This window comes from Plecotus auritus, assembly GCF_963455305.1.
Source record: "Plecotus auritus genome assembly, chromosome: 4".
Classification (NCBI taxonomy): domain Eukaryota; kingdom Metazoa; phylum Chordata; class Mammalia; order Chiroptera; family Vespertilionidae; genus Plecotus; species Plecotus auritus.
In genome coordinates this window covers 92656074-92675944 of record NC_137775.1, presented here as the reverse complement: position 1 = coordinate 92675944, position 19871 = coordinate 92656074, and the positions used below count along the sequence as shown (strand labels likewise).

The window sequence follows — 19871 nt, the reverse complement described above, 5'->3', positions numbered from 1 at the left end:
AAGATGGTGGCACCCCACCCCCCAGCCACTCTGGGCCTCTGGGCAGCATGCATGCAGGCGTGGAGTGGCCGGGCAGGGCGGGACGCCTGCTATGGGGGCGGGGGCAGAGGGAGCTACAGGAGCGGTGCTTGGCTAGAGCGAAGACTGAAGGCTCTGGCTGGAGTGAAGACTCTGGCCTGAGCGAAGATGGAAGGTGGCGGCCAGAGCAAAGGCCTGGGTCCCGGGTGCCCGAGAAAAACTGGTGCCGGCAGCTAGGGGAAGGAAGGCCTATTGCACGAATCTTCATGCAACGGGCCTCCAGTATTTTAATAAGATTATTCTGGCTGCCATATTGAAAATAAACTGAAAGGGGCAAGAGAGGAAGCTGGGAGACCAGTTAGGAGGCTATTATAATAACACAGGCAAGAGATGGTTGGCTTGGCTTGTGGTGGCAGAGGAATTGGGGAGGAGTGGTCTTCTTTTGTGTGTGTGTGTGTGTGTTTAATTCAAACCTATATTTGTAGTTTCTAAAATGTTGATCCACAGACCACTTTCTTGTTACACATGTGTACCAATGAAAACAAAAGGCAGAGAATCACTGCCATCCCTACAAAAGGAATGGCTCCTTTTCTAACATTCTTTAAAAATATACATTGTACAGTCTTTGCGCCTCACCAAAGGTGGCAATGTGATAAATACACTGGCTTAGTTCTCCTCCCTGTTCAGCAAGATCCACCAACTACCTGTTATAAGCCCTCTCCTTTTTGGATTTCTCCAGGGCTTTGTCCATTGTTTTCTCGTTCTCTCCTTGACATTTGGGACAGTACCACTTGCCCTTTGGTTTATGATTCAGTCCTACACAGGAGAAATGGAACCACTCGATGGGGCACTCGTCATTGTCACAACCGATCATTTCTCCATAGGAGACCTGATTGCACAGACAGTACGTGGGCTCGTTTGGGTCGATGGGAAGGTCTGCAGGGGATGCTTCCCTCTGCTTTGGCCTTGGAGCGTTTCTTCTTGGAGGCCTTTGCTTTCTTCTCCTTAGGCATTGCTGAGGTGATGTCATCATGGTCGTGATTATTGTCTGCATTCTCCGGATTTTCATTGTTGCGCTGTCTCCGAGACCTCTTGTTATTGGGCTTTTCTGCCTGTGTGATTGTCTCGTTCTTGGACTTATCCTGGCCAGCTTTGCCACTGTGGCCAGTGGTGTCATTGACCTCGTGGTATGCCTGGTATGCCTCAAAGAGTTCCACCTGACTATCCACCTGCCTGGTCCTGTTCCCCACCAGCTCCACCATCTGACTCACAATCTGGATCTTCTCATCACCCAGCTCCTGGCTCTGGATCAGGGCTCTCTGAATGCAGTGCAACACTCTCCTCTTCTGGTTGCTGTCTGTCTCCCTTTTAAACTTCTCATAATACACATCTAATTCCTTCAGGATTTCTTGGTATTTCGCGTCGATCTCCCGCATCAGCGATACGTTTATCTGCAGGTCAAAAGGCAGAGACTCGATGGAGTCCAGGTAGTCCTCCACATAGTTCACCAGGTGGATCTGCTCCCCGTTGGCAGGGCTCAACATGGTTCACTGAGATCCCCCGCTACTGGGCGCGGCTTTCCGCTTCCTCCAGCCCCCGCCGCCTCGGAGCCCAGCCCTAAAAATGCATGCAAACCTACCGCCCGGCCCGCCCCGCCGAGTCCCCCCTCCTGCAGGCCCCACTCCGCTACATCTTCAAAAGGCGTGCTGCCTGGGCCCGGACTCGGCGCGGGGGCCAGGCCCGGCCAAGCGAGCTCGAAGGGGAGCACGCTGCCCGCCGCGCAGCACTTGTCCAACGTGGAAAACCCAAATACCAGTTTCAAACACTTGGGAAACATTCGGCCCCCCGCACAGCACATGCGCTCCGTCAGGAGCGGTCTTCTGTCAAGAGAGAGCCAACAGGATTCACTCACAGATTAATTCTGGGATGTGAGAGAAAAGTGTCAAGGATAATCCCAGGATTTGCAGTGTGGACTTCCAGAGGGATAGAAATGCTCTTAATTGGGATGGGGAAGTCTGTAGAAGGAACAGATTTGGGGGAAGATTGGCTGCAAGGTTTTGGACAGATTTAATGCCCATTAGACATCCAGGTGGAGATGTTGTGTAGGCAGTTGAATATACAACGGGGTTCATGAGAGAGGTCTGGGCTGGAAATAGAAATATGGAATCACCAGTGTATAAATGGTATTTAAAGCCATGAAATTCGGTGAGATCACCAAGAGAATGAGAAAAGGTCCAAGGACTGAGTTAATAGCTCCAGTGTGAAGAGGTCAGAGTCATAAGGAGAAACCAGCATAAGAACCTGAGAAGTTGCCAGAGAAACAGGAGGAAAACTGAGAGAGCGTGGTGTCCTGAAGACCTAGTGAAAACTATTTTGAGAAGAGAGTCATCAACTATGTCAGATGTGCACATAGTTATACCAGGGACCTCACAGCAATGCTGAAGAGCTCTAAAGAGCAAAAATCGGAAACCTTAATTAGAGACAACACAGATGAGGTTTGGCCAGTGTTCTAAAGGGGAAAGTCTGGGATTGGAGAAAAAGAAGAGGGGCAGGTTGAGAAAATGGGTTGTCTAAAGAACAGGCAGTGAGAATAATCAAATTAGACGTGTAAGGTTGAGAAGGAGTATGTCTTCATAGCTGGAGTGGAGGTGAGTGGTAGGGACACCAGGAGTCCTGACCACATGAGCAGCATGGTACCAGTGTGGGCACTTATGCAGAAGAGGGACGGGATGGAATGTAGTGTAAATGTATATCAGAATATTTTGCCCTATGCTGTTGCCCTGCAGGTTGTCTCTACCTACGTGGCCCTCTCCCAGTTCTCCCAGAACGTGGGTGACAGGGAGAAGTGGCTGCACTGCGAACAAATGGCCATTCAGAAAAGCAGCCTATGTTGGTTCTCCAGAGAGGGGTTGTTGGCCACAGCGCAGCTCATGCAGACCTTGGCCTACACCAAGCTCTGTCTCGGCCACCTTGACGTCTCCATCAAACTGGGTAACGGGGCTTGGGGCTGGTGGGCCTGAGGCTTTCAGAGAGGTCAGACTCACAGCCAGACCTCACAATACTCTTATCTCCTTAGGTTTTCAAGCTCATGAGATATGCGGGCACCTCAGGAAACCAGCTCTGGAGAATCTGGTTCTCTCAGTTCTCTTTAGATCTGCATTTCTCAAGAAGAAGTATTAAGATCATTTTTTTTCTATTCATGCTTTAAGAGGGGAGGGTATGATCTCCCATAGAAGATGAAATGAGAAGAGACAGCTGTTCATTCCCACAGCTGTCTCTTCTCCTATTACTACAGGAAGCACTGTCTTAGGTGTGGGGGTCAGCAGTGGGAAGCGCACTCTGAGCTCCTTTTTTTATAATTATTTTTCTTCATTTTATTTTTTTCCATGTTCATTTATCCCCCTATACCCTCTTCTACCTCCATCCACCCCCACTCCCCACTCCTGCAATCACCATACTGTTGTCTGTGTCCATGAGTTCTCGTTCTCTCTCTCTCTCTCTCTCTCTTCCTTTAGGGGAGTAGAGAATTGCAGTAGTTCAAGACCCTGTAAACTGTCTTAGAGGCATTTTCCCACTTGTTTTGCTTAGAGAGAGCTCTGGTCCCAGGTACAGATGCTCTCTGTATAATTTGAGCTGTGGAGAGGAGGTGCACGGGATGTTAGGCTGCTTGCAAGGTGTAAGATCCCTCCTGTCCTGCACTGTGCTCCCCACTCCCTAGCTGGTCCCAGTGGCTCTGTCTCTCGGCAGATTTGATCTGTGTGTCCATGTGCTGGACAGTCAGTGGGCGCTCATTTCCCAGGGTCATGATATCCTTGGCCTGGCCTGCTTCTATTCTGCTTGCTTAGATCTGCTGCTCTACGGAAAAGGTAAATCCTGTGCATGGCTCTTTGTACTCCTGAGGGATTCAGACCTTAGATGGGGCCCGAGTTTGGGAACACAGGCAGTCATGAGCTGGCCCCTGGCGTGGCCTCTGCTCCCAGCTCCTGGCTCTGCAAAGTCTAGGAACCACATTGTGATTCAGGGATGTCTGCCTTGCATATATCTCCTCCACTGTACCACACACCTTCGAAACCAGTTCCTACATGGACAGCTTCTACTAGCCTGGCTACCTTCTCTGTCCACAGGATTACTGTGCCGGCCCTTTGGAGAGTGTCTACATTTCATTCAATACTATGAGCACAGCTGCGTGCTAACCTCTCAGAGCAATGTCATGCTGGGGGTCCACTCCTCTCTGGCCATGTGGTAATGTGTGGCGCCAGTCTTACTCCGGGTCTATGGGGAAGGGTAGAAATTTAAGGACACCATGAAGTCATTATTTCACATCTCTGACCCATTTCTAAATACTGTCACCTCCCATCTCCATCTTATTAGAAGAGATCTTCTTTTCTTCTTTTTCCTCAACAGGTCTAGGCTTATATATAGTTGAGGGTTAAGTTTGGGGTTACATGTAAGTGCTAGATAACCCATGGCAAGGCGAATATCAATAGTCTCCTTTTAAGTCTTGCATGCGACTTACATGCAAGAAAGTAACTTGTATGCAAATTAGTAACCTTGGCCACTTTCCAGTATCACAATTCTCACTATCAAGGAGGTCTCAGGGCCTTAAAAAAATGACACCTCTATGAAATAGCCATGGTTAGTAAGCAGGGGACGAGCTCAGAGCTGCGATGTTTTTCCCTCCAGGTTTGCCCAGGACTCACAGTGGGACCTGTTTGAGTACCACTTCTCCAAGGCTCGCCAGTTGGTGAAAAGAACCAATGCCTCGCTGTTTGGTTCACATGGCTTTGTCCGGTTCCTAGAATGTCATGTGCTGATGATACAGAAAGTGCCTGGGGGTGTCTTCATGCACATTCCCCCAGAGACTCCGAGTCAAGTCTTAAAGGTACCTGTTCTCTACTGTCCTTCAACTAACAGTTAAGGTGTAGTTTGACCCTGTGATACTCTTTCTGCTACCTGCATCTGTCCCTTACTCTTCTCTTTGCTGCCTGTCTCTTTTGCCCCCCTTGAATCCTTTTTTCCCTCCACCTAGAAAGTCTTTCTGCCTACCTCACGTACCCTCCCAGATATTCTTGCATGTAGGTCAGGACTGGATCCCAAAGGCAGGAGAAACCTTTGCACAGCTACTGCCCAATACCATTGAAACGTTAACCATCAGCCCTTCTCAGTGGACCAGTTCTGGCAAGTCTGTAATTTGGCACATCTCCCTACAGCTCTGCCTTCTGCATCTAAGACATTCTAGTTCCTCTGTTCAAACCAACTTTCTGTGCCTACTTTGCCACCCATAACTTGTCCTTGTTCCCTCAGCCTGAGTGAGAGTGCTGAGTGGGGGCTGTTGTAAGTGCTGATAGAGTGGGGTGGAGGGAGGGAAAGTGCTAATCCCTAAGTTAATGGACCCTCCTTTCCTTTCAGTACTTTAAAGAGTTCTTCTCTCGATGTGTGACCTGCCCTGTCTATCACCGGTGGGTCTCTGAGCTGAAAGCCTCTGTAATGAGATATGGAAAGAGACAAGTCATGTCCTTGACTAACATTATCAGGCCTTTGGACACCTGCTTGACCAGGATTTGGATAGAGGGAGAATTCCTAGAGGAAAACAAATCCTTTGATGGAAATTTAGCAATACAGAGTAAGCATTCCTTCCTGGAACCCTTGTCTGAGAGACACAAAGAACAGTCTCTGATTCCTACTCACAAGAAGCCAAAGGTTTCACCTCCAAAGTAAGAAGGGACACACAGGTGTAAGGAGTTAGTCCTTGCTCCAGAGGTAATTACTGTCTTCTCACGAGTCCTGGGCCCAGCCTAGACCCATTGCTATGTAATGTAAGAGCCTCTCCCAGGCTTTTGCTTCAGCGTCTGGAATCCTTAAGTGTAGGAAGTTCCTCCTCGGTCCCAGTTACACAAGATTGTTCCCTCGAAGGTCACTAAGGGAGAACGAAGGCCTTAGAAATCACAGTGTAATGTCTGTGAAGGTAAATGGTAAGATATAGACAAGAAAAAGAGGGGAAGGAATATAGTATCTTGCCTCAGGACCCAGCAAATTGTCTCCTTTTACAGGGTCATGAGTTAAATCTGTATTTGCTGAGAATATTCTTTGTGTTTGTGATCTTCTTTATGTTCCTGGTTCCAGGGTTTGACAGAGTGACTGATGTCAAGGAGAACAGGGATGAAGAAGAAATTCAAGAATGTAATATTAAAACAAAAAAAATCATCTGAAGGGATCATGATTCTCTTATTGTATATAACACAAGAAATGCCTCAAGTTCTCCTTTTTAAGATACTGTATATTTTAATAAAAGCCTGTGTTTCTGGCCCTCACTGGTTTGGCTCAGTGGATAGAGCGTCGGCCTGCGGATTGAAGGATCCTGGGTTCAATTCTGGTCAAGGGCATGTGCCTGGGTTGCCTGCTCAATCCCTAGTGGGGGGCATGCAGGAGGCAGCCGATCAATGATTCTCTCTCATCATTGATGTTTCTATCTCTCTTCCTCTCCCATCCTCTCTGAAATCAATAAAAATATATATCTATACTAATAAAAGGGTAATATGCTAATTAGACCGGGTCAACTGGCCATCTTCCAGACGTCCGACTTCCTTCTGGACAAAGCTATGGTGGTGAGGGCCTAGGCAGAGGCAGTTAGGGGTGATCAGGCCAGCAGGGGAGGGCAGTTGGGGGTGAGATCAAGCTGGCAGGGGAGGGCAGTTAGGGTTGATCAGGCAGGCAGAGGCAGTTAGGGGCGAGATCAGGCCTGCAGGGGAGGGCAGTTAGGGGCGAGATCAGGCCTGCAGTGAAGGGCAGTTAGGGGTGATCAGGCAAGCAGCAGAGGGGTTAGGGCAATTAGGCAGGCAGGTAGAGGCAGTTAGGGGCAATTAGGCAGGCAGGCAGGTGAGTAGTTAGGAGCCAGCAGTCCCAGATTTATGAGAGCAATGTCCCCCAAGGGGTCCCCGATTGGAGAGGGTGCAGGCTGGGCTGAGGGACCCCCCCCCCCCCGTGCATGAATTTCATGCACCAGGCCACTAGTATCTACACTAATAAAAGAAAAAGATGCAAATTGACCGTACCTTTGCAAAGCCCACCAGCCAATCAGGAGTGAGTATGCAAATTAACCCAACAAAGATGGTGGGTTAATTTGCATACACAGGAGCTGAGCGTCCGGGGGCGGGGCGTTCCGCACCATCCCAGCAGCTCCACGCCTCTGGGCAGCATGGGAAGGCAGAAGGGCAGCTCTGGGCCAGAGTGAAGGCAGAAAGGTGGCTCCGGGCCCGAGCGAAGGCGGTGCTGGCAGCCAGGGGAAGGAAGGCCCATTCTTGCACGAATCTTCATGCATCAGGCCTCTAGTATTTATAAAAAAGCCTGTGTTTCTGAAGCATGAAATTTAGATCTTTCTTAACTCTGGACTGTCATTTGCACAACTGTAGAGAAATTAAAACTGGGATAGATCAGAGGTCTGGGAGGCTTTCCGATTAACTGATTCCATCACAGATAAGGTAGGATCCATTAGCAGTCAGGAAACAGCCCTAATGAAGAGGTTGTCATTACAAAGGAAGGCTGGCAGTGTGGGTGCTTTGGTGCTGACCACTTTTGGCACAGGTGTGGAAATGGCTGCTAAGAAACCAAGGAATGCCCTGGCTAGTTTGGCTCAGTGGATAGAGCGTCATCCTGCGGACTGAAAGGTTCCGGGTTTGATTCTGGTCAAGGGCACATGCCTGGGTTGCGGGCTCGATCCCCAGTAGGGGGCATGCAGGAGGCAGCCAATCAATGATTCTCTTTCATCACTGATGTTTCTATCTCCCTGTCCCTCTCCCTTCTCTGAAATCAATAAAAATAAAAGAAAAAAGAAACCAAGGAATCTTGAGATGTACACAGTGGGAATTCGTTTCTCCTTTGTGGTGTATGATTTGGGCATTTCCATGAGAAACTGAAATTGGCAGAGGGTATATGACTCCAGCTCTTTTCTTTATTCTCCCCTTTTGGAGCTGCTGTCTTTGGCCTTTATCTGTTTGATGGTCTTTCTTCCACAGAGTATGACCTTCCCACTGATTTTTATGCTTATAACTCAATCATCTAGTGTTCATAAAGTCAGTTAACTAATTATATGAAAGCTACCATTTATCCTTCACTCTGTGCTTGAAGTACATTCTTTAAATCCTCCTATCAATTCTGTGAAGCAAGTATTTTTATTACTCCTATTTTATAGATGAAGAAGCTGAAGCTTAGAAAGGTTTTGCTCTAAGAAACAGCTACAAAATGGTGAAACTGCGATTCTAACTCCAATTTAATTCCAGAGTTTATGCTCTTAACCACTAGGCTCACTGGCTTTCCTGGGACCTAGCCTATAGTCAGCTACCCTGCGCCCAGGCTTCAGTATTCTGTTCAAATGACCACAGTTAGAACTTTAAGGATGTTTGGGAAAGGGAGGACTGGACTTTTAAATTGTCCTGTCTAGTCTACATATACCCTCCTCCCTCCTCTTGTTACCCTTCTTCCTGCCCCTCCACTCCCCTCTTGTTTCCCTTCCATTTTTCCACCTCTTACCCACAGCTTCCTTTCTCCTCTTCTGCTCCTTTAAATAGAGTAGTGGTCATGAGCAAGGACTCTGAGCCAGGCAGCCTGAGTCAAATTTTAATTGCTACATATTAACTGTGTTACTTTCATCATATAATTTATTTTCTTTATGCTTCACTTTCCTTTTCTGTAAATAAGGATTAAAAAGATTGTCATTGTGAAGATTAAATACATATAAAGTGCTAGAACAGTGCCTGGCACATAGTAGGCACTGGAGAGATGTTAGCTATTATTATCGATTTAATTTTTATATTTAAAAATAGGTAATACATTTATGTGGTACAAAATTTAAAGAACAAAAGTGTATAAGGGTAAAAGTTTCCCATTCTTGTCGTCCAGCCACCAGTTTCCCTCCCCAGAGCTGATGTGTGTTACCCTTCCGTTGTGTCCTTACAGATGTATTCTATGCACATGCAAGCTACGGTATATATTCGCTGCACCCTTCTTTCCCACAACGGTACTAATAAGACATTGCTCTTTCCTTTTTTGCATTTATTTCCCCTTTGGAAATTTTTAAAAGAATTTTATTGAAAATGGGAACATCTGTAATAGTGTAAACAATAAAAATAAAGTTAAAAAATTTCCAAACCCCTTCATCGTCCTTTATCTCAAATTCCATCATAGCATATTCTTGATCAGTAACTCAAAACAACAGAAAAACAATGAAGAACAAAGAACAAAGGAAATCTGTAATTTTTATTCTATAAAAGTAAAAATTTTAGCCCTAGCCAGTGTGGCTTAGATGCTTGGGGAGTCATCCTGTACCCAAAAGGTGACAGGTTCAATTCCAATTCCAGATCAAGGCACATACCTAGATTATGGGTTCTATCCCTGGTCAGGGTGCATGTGGGAGGCAACTAATCTCTCTCTCTCTCTCTCTCTCTCTCTCTCTCTTTTCTTCTCTCTAAACTCAATACAAAATAAAAAGTACATTAATTAATTAATTAATTAAAAAGTAAATTTTATACCACTCTTTACCACCTTTTATATTCTGAAATTTATTCTCCACATACATAGAATAATTTGTTTGATATTGTAATAACATTGATTAGAAACCAACAAAGTAATTCTAGCTGCTACAAACTAGCAATATAATCTTACATAAGATATTGACCCACTTTAATGAAAGTATTAGTTTAAAAGATTATAATTACTAACATGTGAATGAAGTGAACTTTCTTGATGAGTTTTTGTTGAATTTTATCAAAGCCTTTTTATCATCTATGCAGATGTAGTTATATTTCTTTTCCTTATTCATTTGATGTGTTATATCATGGTAATGTTTTCTAACAGTAAACTATTTTTAAAGAGGGGAAAAAAGAGTTTTATTGAGATAAAATTCAGCCTTTCAAGGTATGCAATTTAGTACATCACAACGCTGTGCAACCATCACCACTAAGTCCAGAACATTGGTAGCACCCCAAGAAAGGAACTCAGTGCCCATTAGTAGTCACTCCTCATGCCCCCTTACCCAGACTCCTAGGTTTGGATTATTCATTGCTAGTATCTAGAAATAAAACTGATTTTTATATATTGATTTTGTATCCTAAAACTTTTCTGAACTCATTTACTTAAGTTTTTATTGTGGATTCCTTAGAATTTTGTATGTACAGGATTATGTTCTGTAAATAGAGATAATTTTACTTCTTTCTTTCCAATCTGGATGTCTTTTATTTTCTTTTCTTGCCTTATTGCACTTGCTGGACCTCTAGTACAATGTTGAATACAAGTGGCAAGAATTAACATTCTTATTGTTCTCAATCTTAGGGGGAAAGCTTTAAGTATGGTGTTAGCTGTGAGTTTTTGTAGATGCCTTTTATCAGGTTAAGAAAATTTCCTGCTAGTTTGTTGAATGTTTTTATCATAACAGGGTGTTGAATTCTATCAAATGCTTTTTCTTCATCTATTGAAATGACCATGTGGTTTTTAGTCCTTTTCATGGCGTAAACTAGTAACCCTTTCTATTTGTTTCTCCATCTTCTTTTACTGGTATTTTGTTGAGGATTTTTGGGTCTACATTCATAAGGGATGTTTTCTTATGATCTCTTTGTCTAGTTTGTGCATCGAGGTAAAACTGGCTTCATAGAATGAGTTGGGAAGTATTCCTTTCTTTTCTATTTTTTGGAAGAGTTTGTAAAGGAATGGTTTTAAAATTCTTTCAATATTTGGTAGAATTCACCAGTGAAGCCATCTGAGCCTGGGTTTCTCTTTGTGAGACTTTTTAAAATTAATTAAACCTCAACTTGTTACTAGTCTATTCAGATTTTCTCTTTCCTCTTGAGTGAGTTTTAGTAACTTGTATCTTTCTAGGAATTTGTCTATTTCATCTAGGTTATCTAATTTGTTGGTATACAGTTGTTCATAGTATTCCTTATAGTCCTTTTTTATCTAATAAGGTCAGTAGTTCTTCCTCCACTTTCATTCCTAATTTTGTAATTTGAGTCTTATCTTTTTTTCTTGGCCAGTCGAGCTAAATTTGTTAATTTTGTTGATCTTTTCAATGGGTCTTAAAAACAGAGAGGAAGAGAGACATTGGTGTGAGAGAGAAACTTTGCTCAGTTACCTCCCATATGTGCCCCAACCAGGAACGGAACCCACAACCTAGGTATGTGCCCTGACTGGGAATAAAACCCACAACCTTTTAGTGTACAGGACGATGCTCCAACCAACTGAGCTACCTGTCCATGGCATTTAGAAATGTTTTTAATTTTTTACATATTTGTTAGTTTCCAAAGTTATTTATAACTTTATTCCATTGTGGTCAGAAGACATACTTTGTATGATTTCAATCTTTTAAATTTATTAAGACTTATTTACGGTCAAACATATAATCTGTCCTGGAAAATACTGCATGCATATGCTGTTGTTAGAGCGTTCTACAGATGTCTGTTAGGTCTAGTTGATTTATGATGTTCACATCTACTATGTATTACCTTGTTGATATTCCACTTAACTTGTTCTATCCATTATTGAAAACTAGAGGCCCGGTGCATAAAAATTCATGCACTGGAGAGGAGGTCCCTCAGCCCACGCTGCCCCCTCTCACAGTCTGGGAGCCCTCAGGGGCGGGAGGGGACCCGGCAATCAGGGGAAGGCGACGCCCCCATCACACCTCTGCTGCTGCCACTGCCGGCAGCGCAAGCCTCGGCTGGCCCTGATTACTTGAGCCTCAGGCGGCCCTGTGCAGCCCTGGGCGGCTGGGCAGCTGCCATCCGAGGCTTGCCTGTTCCTTGGGCCAGCCCTGGGTGGCTGGGGGACTGAGGGGACTCTGGAGGCAGGCGTGCAGAGCGGCTGGACCCGCCTGGGGGCGGGCCTGGCCATACCTCATGCCTGCCGCCCCGATGGGGCTGAGGGGACTGGACGCCGCCATCTTGTGGCTGTGGGCGCTGCCATCTTTGAGGGTGTGGCATTCAATTAGCATACTCCATCCTTATTGGCTGTGGGCAGGCCATCTTTGTGAGGGTGTGACAATCAATTAGCATATTCCCTCTTTATTAGATAGGATGGAATCTTGAAGACTACAACCATTACTGTTTGTCTATTTTTCCCTTCAGTTCTGTCAGTTTTTGCTTCAAGTATTTTGAAATTTTGTTAGAAACATATATTTATATTATTACTAGAGGCCAGATACACAAAATTTGTGCATGGGGTGGGGTCCCTCAGCCCAGCCTGCACCCTCTCGCAATCTGGGGACTCTTCAGGGGATGTCCGACTGCCAGTTTAGGCCTGATCGAACCTGAACTGGCAGTCGGACATCCCTCTCACAAGCCAGGACCGCTGGCTCCTAATCGCTGGCCTGCCTGCCTGCCTGATCGCCCCTAACCACTCGCCTGTTTGCCTGATCTCCCCTAACTGCTCGCCTTCCTGCCTGTTTCCCCTAACCACTTCTGCCTGCCTGTCTGATCATCCCTAACCACTCGCCTGCCTGCCTAATTGCCCCTAACCACTCTGCCTGCCTGCCTGCCTGATCACCCCTAACTGCTTGCCTGCCTGTCTGATCACCCCTAACTGCTCACCTGCCTGCCTGATCACCCCTAACCACCTCTGCCTTGGCCCCGCTGCTGCAGCTTCGTCCGGAAGGACTTCTGGAATGACATCCAGAAGGTCATTTGGCTGTCCAGTCTAATTAGCATATTACACTTTTATTGTTATATATATCCTCTTGATGGATTGACTCCAGCATCATTAGAAACTGTACTTCTTTGGTCACTGGTAAAAATTTTTGTCTTAAAATCTATTTGATCTGATATTAATATAGTCACTCCAACTCTCTTTAACTATTTTCCATGATATGTTTTTCCATCCTTTTACTTCCAACCAACATGTGTTTTTTAATCTAAAATTTGTCTCCTATAGTCAGCATATAGTTGGATCATGTAGTTTTTAATTCATCTGCCAATCTCTGTCTTTTAATTGGAATATTTAATCTGTTTGCATTCAATGTAATTACTCTTAAGGTAGAATTTATGTCTGCCATCTTATGTTTTCTACTTGTCTTATTTCACCACTGTCTTTTGTTATATTAAACTAGAGGCCCGGTGCATGAAATTCATGCATGGGAGGGGGTGTGTGTGTCCCTCAGACCACCCTGCACCCTCTCCAATGTGGGACCCCTCGAGGGATGTCCGACTGCCTGTTTAGGTGGGATCAGGCCTAAATGGGCAGTTGGAAATCCCTCTCACAATCCAGGACTGCTGGCTCCCAACCGCTCACCTGCCTGCCAGCCTGATCACCCCCTAACCACTCCCCTGCCAGCCTGATCAATGCCTAACTGCTCCCCTGATGGCCTGATTGCCCCTAACTGCCCTCCCCTGCAGGCCTGATTGCCCACAACTGCCCTCCCCTGCTGGTCATCTTGTGGCAGCCATCTTGAGTCCACATGGGGGCGGCCATCTTGTGTGTTGGAGTGATGGTCCATTTGCATATTACCTATTTATTATATAGGATAGGTACTTTTAATTTAATTTTATTTTTAATTCCTTTATCATGAGCAATGATGGAATTAATGTGTTTCCCTTCTCTCCTTCCCTCTTCTCCCCCAGCCAGTTGATCCTCTTCCTTAGTATTTTCCTTTGTACTGCTAAATATGCTTTTGCTTCTGTTGGGTTCTGAAAAGTTCAAAATACATTTAGGTCAGGGTAAGTTTTATCCAGAAGAGTTCTTTTTAGACTTCTTTCTGCCCTTCCCCCTCATTCTTCCCCGACCTGGCAAGTCTTCAGTCATCTTAGCCAGGGGAAAATGAGGGCTTAGTTGATTGGTGGACTGTTGCCTCCACACGGGTCAGAAGTAAATTTAGGTTATGTCACAGACTAGACTCTATCAGGGACACTCAGAACATCCTGCCAGAGCTCCCTAAAAATAGCACCACTAGGCTTACACAGCTGGAGCCCAGGGCACAGCCCTGCTCTGTCCCTTCTCCTGAGGTGCCTAGACCAAGCTAGGGCCCCTCCAGATGGTGAAAACTCTTTATGCCTAGTTCTCCATGATGATAAGAAAACTGGATTCCTGCACACCTCCTCCTCTCCACTTAAGTCTCTCATCTCAATATGGGCAAATGTTTTCAAATTGAACTGTTTCAGGAGAAATCCTAGCAGAGATCTTAAAGGCCTAGATTAGCTTTCATTTATACTTAACCATGACCACAGCCTTTCCATCCACACCTCCGTCCCCCATGCCTTTTCTCCACTGGGCTCTTCCCAAGCTCCCAAGTTCTGGCCAAAGGGAATCATGCTGGATAGCCACCCAGAGAGAGAGAGGCAGCTCTGCTCAAGGTCTGCAGAGATCCTTCTCTCCTGGCATTTGAAAATCCAGGAATAATATTGATGCATATTTCCATTTCTGTCCTTATTTCTGTTTCTTTTCAGGCCCCTCTCACACATTAAAGGAGACTCAGGACACCCCATCTGTCCTGAGTCTCCTTTAATCATTATCCCCCTCCTCTCATATATTGTCACATCAGAAGATGTCACTTGCTTGCCAGGTGTACAGCAGGAGCAGAAAAGATGTCTAGCCTCAAGGAAATAAATCTATACTTCCAGGTATCATGAGAAAGGTGGGAAATACTTTTGAAAAAGTCTTCTTTGTGCCCCTTGAATTCAACTGCACTGCCATGTCCAGAACAGGGAATGAAGCCCCCACCCCTGGCAGGACAGGCAGGAGATCACACAGCACCAACTCGAGTCTTTTCAGTTCACAGGCCATGTAAGTAGTCAGACTCAGGCCCTTCCTTTCCCCTCAACCATCAAGAGCACATAGATCATCATTTAGAGTTTATTTAGCCCAGTGGTGTAATGGCAGAGGTGCCAGGGTGGGAGGCTTCCCCAAGAGACCCAGGTCACACCAACCATTGCTTTGCAGGTCAGAAGTCAAGATGTTAGATTGGACCCTAAAGTCCCTAGTTGCCCTGATACACTGAGGATGTAGGGCACAGGCTGGCTGGTGGACGCACAGAAAGAACCTGATGGTCTCTGTAAGCACACAGTGTGGTGAGCAGCTCAATTGGGCAGAGTCTGGCCGTGAGGAGGATCCTGCGCTGGCTCATGGGAGGGCCCTCCCCCCCTGTCCCCTCCAGGGAAGATGACTGTGGCATACGTCACAGGCTTGGAGCAGCTCAGGACCTTAGGAGGCAGAGGGGGTGATAAGGATGGGGCTGGGGGTTTCCTAGACGGGGGCTCAAGAGATAGGTTGCTATAGGTAGTGTTGTCAAAGGAAGGTGGCGAGTCGAGCCTGACGTATGGTACGTCCGACGGCACATCTACAGCCAGTCCAGAGTCATTGGTGTGGACCACTGAGGAGAGCGCCTGTAAAAAAGCAGGCAAATCAGGCAGAGCACGCCTCCCTCAGCCCCAGCTCCCTGGGTGAAGCCCAGGACCATGCTGCTTCTGTCTCTGGAATCCTGAATATGTCAGTGGGCAAGAGGACTCCTTGAAGACTTTCAAGTCCCAAGTTTTTCCCCAAGTCTGGGAAGGTGGGACCATGCATCAATGTTATTCCTTGGCAGGACAAAGGATTTTCAAATTTTCAGAGAACCATTAGGAAAATGATTTGGACCCCAACTGGGTCCCAGTCCTCACTCCACCCCATCAACCTGGGACCTCTCAGGGAGCGTGGCTGGCGGAGAGCCTGGGGAAATAGGCTGGGAGCCGGCAGAGGCCTCCCTCTTACCATGCCCGGACCTCCGCTGCTCTGGGATTGGCCAGGGACGCCACGCCTGTTCCCTGGTAACACAGAGGACAGCAGCACAGTCTGCTCCTGTGCCAGCTTAGAGCCCAGCCCTCACCCCCTCAAAAACCTCAGGCTCACCTTCCCCACTCCCACACAGAACCTTTCCCCCTCAGTCCCACAGCCCGCCCAGCCTGCCCTGACTCCCACCCACCTGCTGCTTCCACAGCTCCTGGCCAAACCTGCCTGGACACCCGCCCCCCGACCCCACCACCAACTCCAGAGCCCTTTTCCCACCTCTCCAGTCCCCTGTCCTACTCCCCCACCCTCTCCAGTGCCTGTCTTCCCCAGGCCTGCTCCCACTGAACTCCTTCCTCCCCTCCACCCCTCAGCCATGGGAACTCCTGGGTCTGGCAACCTTGCCAATGCCTCTGTAGGGGCAGACCTAGATTCCTGGCCTTGTCTACAAGACCGGCTGACAGGCCCAGGGGGGCCACGCTGGGATAGAAGAATGGACCACCACCTACCTTTCCTTTTGGCCACCACAGCAAACAGCACCCCTGCCACCACCAGCAAGCTCAGCAGGAGCACAGAGCCCCAGATCAAGGGGATGCTGAGGGACACGAAGGGACAAGTGAGCTGGCTCTGACCTCGCTGGGAGCTGCTGGCCAGGACTTCTGAGCAGTGGCTCAGGGGCAGTTCTTGGTGGGCCATGGTTGGGAGAAGGAGGTTTTTGGAATGGAGTGAGGAGGACAGGCTCGGGCGGGGCAGACTAGAGACATTATCGAGGGCTGATGGCTGTGGACCCCAAGGGATGAAGGGACCGTTGTTGAACTGAATGAAGAGGTCTGTCTGTCTGGCTAGCTACCTGATCAGAAGTTCCCCAGGAAAGGAAGGAAGCATAGGGTTCCCTTTGATTTACTCTGGGGCTCTGAACAATCCATAATCCCACCTCCACCCTTGTCCCAGCCACCCAGGGTCCCATCTGTACCTCTTCTCATGCTGGCTGGGCTCCAGAGGGCTGGCACTGCCAAGGGGGTATGAGGAGGGGTCGTCAGTCCCACTGCCAACCTTGTAGAACTCCTCTTCCTCCTCTTCTTCCTCTTCCTCCATCAGGCCAGGAGCTGAGTCAGAAGGAATATTTAATGAGCACATACCCCCTGCGGGCAGGGCTCATGGTCCTGTGGGGGTGAGCGGTGAGCGCTGGTCGGGGGTAGGGGGAACTGAGGAGAAAGGAACACAAAGAAGGGGCTGGGGTGTTCCTTAGGGGCATGCACTCTGGGCGCCAGGGGATGGCATTCCTTATGCTTCACCTGACTGTGAATATACCACTTCCCCTTTGCTCCAGTGCCCACCCGCTTCCCCTGCATGGCTCTACACGGGCTCCGCACAGCCTGTGAGGCCTCTCCACACCCGTGCCACCTTGTGGCCCCTGCAGGCCACTGAGCCACCTCTGAGCTCTGCCATCAGGGTCTGAGGAACTCCAGGGTCAGCCGTAAGGTGACACATGCCAACTGACCTTGCTGGGGGACCTGCTCAGACCCTGAGACTCAGTTTGGTGACAACGTGCTCAACTGAGGGAGGTAGCATTGGCTCCTCTGAGCCTGGTGATCTGCCTTGGGAGCTTGGCCAGTCCTTCTAGAGCAGTGGTTCTCAACCTTTCTAATGCCGCGACCATTTAATACAGTTCCTCATGTTGTGGTGACCCCCAACCATAAAATTATTTTCGTTGCTACCAGGAAATGGAGATGCTGAGGCCCACTCTGGCCGCATGTGCCTTCTAAGCCCCCCTGGATGGGCCTCCCTGGAGCTCCTTGCCTGAGCTGCCCCACATCCTCCCTGGATACCAGGCTCTACCTGCCTGACTGCCCACCATCCTTTGCGGCTGTCGGGCCACACCTGCCACTGCAGGTCCCGCCTCCCTGCCCCTCTTCTGGTGCCTCCCATCTTGTTCCAAGATGAGTTATAACCTTGACTTCCCAGACCTCAGCGTGTCAGGAAGGAGGGGACAAAGGTGACGAGGATGGACAGGAGTATATTTATAACAGAAAACGGTGATTATGGACTCCAGGGAGGAGGGATTCTCATGGCAACTTCATCACCTTCTTAATTAACAGACGGGGAAACCAGAGAAGGAAAGTGCCTTTCTTCATTTTGTTGTTTGGGGATCGTCACAAAGTACTGAGAAAAGGAAGCGCTGGAAAGGAAAAACTCCGCAGCCATGAGCGATGGCCAGCAGCAGTCTCTGCCTCAGCAGCTGCTGGCTGACCATTTTCCCTTCAAACGGCTTTTTCACAACAGCTTATCTTACTGGGAAGATAAAATTGTTCTTTAAATCAATGCTTAGATGTTAGATAGCTGTAGGCTTTGTGAATTAAATCTATAAAAATAAAGTGCTTCCCCTACTGAAATTAGGGTTGAGAATATTAGCTTAAATACTGAGGACACGTTAGGACTGGATGGGTTGGGGTAGTTGAGGCATTGCACGTACCCCGCCTGTGGGTGAGCAGGTACTGGGTGCTCCGTGAGGACTGACTTAGAGAATTAAGTAAGATATTTCAGGCCATCAAACCCATTATTACAGGAATTTTAAAAAACCTGATGATATAAAAGAGTAATTCAAGTTGATACGCCTGAATTAAAACTTTGCTTAAAACATTTCTGTGAAAAAAAGAGCCTCATTCTCCTTGGAATGCTGGCCCAGGATGCCAAAGCCTTGGGTACGGAAGAGGCCACACCTTCCAAGGGGGACCCGCCTGTGCAGGAGGGGGAGGGGCTGCACTGGCTGTTTTATCTCAGATGCTCACCCAGTTTGGTTTCCGCTCCCTGCGGAGCTGTCAGAAGGTGTCTCCTCCCAAGTCCTCTCCCCCAGTGGCCCCCGCCCTCAAGGACCCAGGGGCTGCAGGTGGGAGTGGGAGGGCAGGTCTGAGGTGCGGTGATGTTGGCAATGTGGGATAGGTAACTCACCTGCCTAGGATAGGTAACTCACCTGCTGGGGTAGGTAACTCACCTGCCTGGGCTAGGTAACTCACCTGCCGGGAGGACCTCCAGAGCCACCCTGTGCACTGTCTGGGGCCCAGCGGCGGCCTCCACCATGCAGCCATACTCGCCGGCATCCTCCTCCCTCAGGGAGGTCATCTCTACCTGCAGCAGGCCACTCCCCATGTCCGTGAGAAAGGTGCGGCTGTGCCCTGGGGCTCTGCGGTCCACCGCTGAGGACACCAAGGGCTGGCACCTCTCCATCAAGAACCGACACCACACCTTCCGAGCCCTGCCGTCCTGGGGTCGGTAGAGACAGTGCACCCGGATGGAGCCACCCACCCGCGCCTGCAGCACCTCGGGGAGGCTGCCAGCGGAGCCCTGGCCTGGGGAAGGAAAGGATGAAGGGATGTTAGGTAGGTGTTGGGGGAACCTCCCAGCCCACCCACTGTCCTAGGGGCACAGGGACCCCTCAGGGCCTTACACATGGTATTGTCGCCACAATCACATCAATTATTTCTAGGCATGGAGCAGGGTATAGGGGCCCAGAATTTGGCAGCTTCTGAACCTCACCTGCTAGTCCCAGGAGCAGCAGCAGGAGCAGGTTGGGACCCATCGCTGGGTTGGGAGATGTTGGCTGGGGCCTTGCTGGGCACTGACACAGCACTCCCCTGGGGCAGGAAACATCTGCCTCTGTCACGTGGGGCTCTCGGTGACCAGGGGGTGGGAGGCAGACACTGATGGGGCCTCCATGGATGGGGATAAGGAGTGCCTCCTAACCCTGGTTGGCTCAGTGCTCAGGAACGGACCCCGAAGGCAGGGCTGGGCAGGGCAGGATGGGCCCAACTAAGGAATAAGGAGGAAGATGAAGGCAGCTGGAGGGCATTAGGGAAGGAGGAAAGATGACTTTGGGGTCTTCCAAATACAGAATCTGAGGATGCAGAGCTAGGAGGGACGGAGGGAGTGTCCTTCCCACGGTCTCAGGCCTTCTGGTCCTAATTTCTGTGTGAGTGTCCCCACCCCAGCTCTCAGGCGATAGTCCTTCTCCTGAGGTCCCACCTCGGGACAGGAAGCCCCACCTGATGTGGGCGGGGCCTGTCTTGTTTATTCCGCTGAGAGACCTTTTCACTGTAGCCCCACTGTTTCAGTTCTGGGAA

The 19871-nt window shown here is 48.4% G+C and overlaps 2 protein-coding genes and 1 pseudogene across 4 annotated transcripts in view; 1 reads left to right on the top strand and 2 right to left on the bottom strand.

Moving 5' to 3' along the window:
* Positions 1 to 6324, top strand: part of LOC308246399 (adenylate cyclase type 10-like) — a gene marked incomplete at its 5' end in the record, with an annotated part of 42724 nt that extends 36400 nt beyond the window's left edge. Inside the window, 7 exons of the mRNA XM_080664597.1 lie at positions 2805 to 3009; positions 3095 to 3191; positions 3766 to 3884; positions 4143 to 4260; positions 4702 to 4900; positions 5428 to 5641; positions 6142 to 6324. Coding sequence (XP_080520723.1) covers positions 2805 to 3009; positions 3095 to 3191; positions 3766 to 3884; positions 4143 to 4260; positions 4702 to 4900; positions 5428 to 5641; positions 6142 to 6227 — 1038 coding nt within the window. The 3' untranslated portion in view covers positions 6228 to 6324. The remainder of the gene's footprint in view (positions 1 to 2804; positions 3010 to 3094; positions 3192 to 3765; positions 3885 to 4142; positions 4261 to 4701; positions 4901 to 5427; positions 5642 to 6141) is intronic.
* Positions 719 to 1562, bottom strand: LOC308246400 (inhibitor of growth protein 1-like; annotated as a pseudogene). The gene has a single exon. The product of its transcript is annotated as an inhibitor of growth protein 1-like (transcript).
* An 8503-nt stretch (positions 6325 to 14827) lies between the features above and the next one.
* TREML1 (triggering receptor expressed on myeloid cells like 1) lies at positions 14828 to 19381 on the bottom strand. Of its 2 annotated transcripts, none has more exons than XM_080664995.1 (6): positions 19288 to 19381; positions 18768 to 19100; positions 16727 to 16859; positions 16263 to 16436; positions 15739 to 15791; positions 14828 to 15374 (listed from the first exon to the last, which is right to left on the bottom strand). In XM_080664995.1, the coding sequence occupies exons 1-6, from the start codon at positions 19328 to 19330 to the stop codon at positions 15346 to 15348; spliced, it is 765 nt and encodes a 254-aa protein (XP_080521121.1). In that variant the 5' UTR covers positions 19331 to 19381; the 3' UTR covers positions 14828 to 15345. The 2 variants fall into 2 exon arrangements, with proteins under 2 accessions (XP_080521121.1, XP_080521122.1); XM_080664996.1 differs by having other exon boundaries at positions 14832 to 15374; positions 16263 to 16348; positions 19288 to 19339.
* Between the last annotated feature and the right edge of the window lie 490 nt (positions 19382 to 19871).